The 2,178-nt window shown below is 38.3% G+C and overlaps 1 protein-coding gene across 1 annotated transcript; it reads right to left on the bottom strand.

The window, feature by feature from the left end:
• Positions 1–1,364: 1,364 nt before the first annotated feature.
• Positions 1,365–1,763, bottom strand: LOC101312276 (putative F-box protein At1g33530-like). The gene has a single exon (XM_004305224.1). It carries the CDS (start codon positions 1,761–1,763, stop codon positions 1,365–1,367), a length of 399 nt encoding a protein of 132 aa, XP_004305272.1.
• Positions 1,764–2,178: the final 415 nt, after the last annotated feature.

Consider the following 2,178-nt stretch of genomic DNA (forward strand, 5'->3'; position numbering starts at 1 on the left):
CAATACTTAGATCTCCAAAGACGGCTAGTGCAATGAGCAAAATCAACTGTTCAGATGAAAAGTTATGTGCATAGTTTCAGTATATATGAAGCATAGCTAGGAAGATTGACAGGAAAATAGTTACTCATTGTCACTTCCCTGTAAAGTTGTAGCAAAACATAATACACACATTTGGCAAAGAAGCCAAGATAAACAAACACTCACTAGTTGATGTACTGGTACACATAGTTTGAGTAGACATAACTCACATTGCGTTGATTCATACTCCTCCCAGATCCAGGGGAAGAGAACCTCAGAATTAATGGATCCAAACCCATAAAATCTACCATGAGAATTCGAAAAATTCACATCAAAATTCTGACCAGCATATAGTATTTCTAAGTAGTTATAAACCACAACACCAACTGATCTGTATCTAGGAAGCACCACTAATTCAAATTGTTCACATGCTGAAATCAGTTTACAATGGTGAAGAAGACAAGAACTACTCAATCTACATAGGAATAGCCGAATAGGTGCGTGCATATGCATCCACAGATGTCAAAAATGGGATGTTGGTTAGAAACTAACAAGAGATCTATAATATGCATGATAAAAATTAAGCACCTCCAACTTGATGACCAATACCATGCCCAAAAATAACAAATCCAATGCAGATCAAGGATGTTACTCATGATCACTGGCTTAGTATCCTAAATCTGCAATAGCAAACTGCAAATGGGAGTTACATTGTGATTCAGACCAGTAGTCACTAAAGTTTCCTTACTAATAACTAGAATAGATTTCTACCTCAGTACGAAGCAGCATTGGCGTGGTCAAGTAAGAGAATGCTCTCTACAAAAGAATCCATGAAGTAGTATTCTGCAAGAATTCCAAATTCTTTTACTTGACCAGTCCTACAATCCAGAGAATGCAATTTTCCATCACATCTCGTAAACATGATTTCTTCACTGGTACAATACAACAAGTCATACATAAAAAGACGTCCCCCCTGCCGTAGTGTTAACTTAGTCCATGATTCGGCCGCACCATACTCTTTCATCACCTAAATGTTGTAATCAAAAGGTGACCCTTTGGGATGTGTGTCGGACACATATCTTGAAAACTTAGAAATCATTCTATGAAAACTTAGAAATCATTCTATGAAAACTTAAGAGGCACAAACTATACATGTGTACTGAGACTCTTCCAGGTCCCCCTAGCTAGCTAGGGAGTAAATCTCACCTCGAGTTTTTGTATTACTAGAGAAATCATTCCAAACCATCAACACCTTATGGTCATTGGTACGCAAATCGTATCCAAAAGTATATCTTGTACAAAGACGACCCCTACTAGGTGGTGGGCTGAGCAAAATCACAATCTTTCTAAATCAAAATAGGGGAATCACTCTCATGAGCAAGGCATAGGAGGCCGTTACAAGTCCCTATGACAAACAAAGTCTGAGCTGAAACATTTCTCCCTTTATAGACAATAGTCCCATTGTTGTATGTAATAGGGTTGAAAAGCTTGCACTCACCAAGAACAGGGTCGTCCCGGAGCAGAGAGTAGGACTTGCTACTGTAGATCTCCCCCTCCGCGGTGGAGAAGGCGTTATGTAGAAGGAGGTGAGCGTGGTTGGCTTGGGCAAGGTGGGTCTGAATGAAGGTGGAGGACTCGATGAGAGACATCCATGACTTGCAAACAGTGGCGCATTTCATCAAACACTTGGTGGGCAACCTCAACAGGATGTTTTCTATTATGGGTTCTGGCAAGTAGTCCGACATTGCTTCATCTTTTCCCCTCAAATCTGCAAATGTCTTGTCCAATTTTTCCCTAATCTTACTGGTACAGACGTTTTTTTTTATTTCGAACTGAATGAAACTTCAAAAGCCTACAACCCGTTAGTCTTGAAGACATAGCCACATAAGTGCCTTTAATATTATGAATAGATGAAAGTACGTATGGCAACGGATCCGATTGGTATTGTACCATTTACTTGAGTATAAATAATAAAATTGTCTTTAAAATAAAAAATAAAAAGAAAAAAGATGGAAATAATAAAGGATAAAGTGTAGAGACAAAGAGATAGTAAGAGAGTCATCATCTTATTCATTGATAGGAGCCCTTTATATAGGGAATTACACAATACCAATATGGTAAGGATATGAATACATAGATCTAGTCTAACTACATATCCTA

Source organism: Fragaria vesca, linkage group LG6 (assembly GCF_000184155.1).
Source record: "Fragaria vesca subsp. vesca linkage group LG6, FraVesHawaii_1.0, whole genome shotgun sequence".
In the NCBI taxonomy this organism is placed as follows: domain Eukaryota; kingdom Viridiplantae; phylum Streptophyta; class Magnoliopsida; order Rosales; family Rosaceae; genus Fragaria; species Fragaria vesca.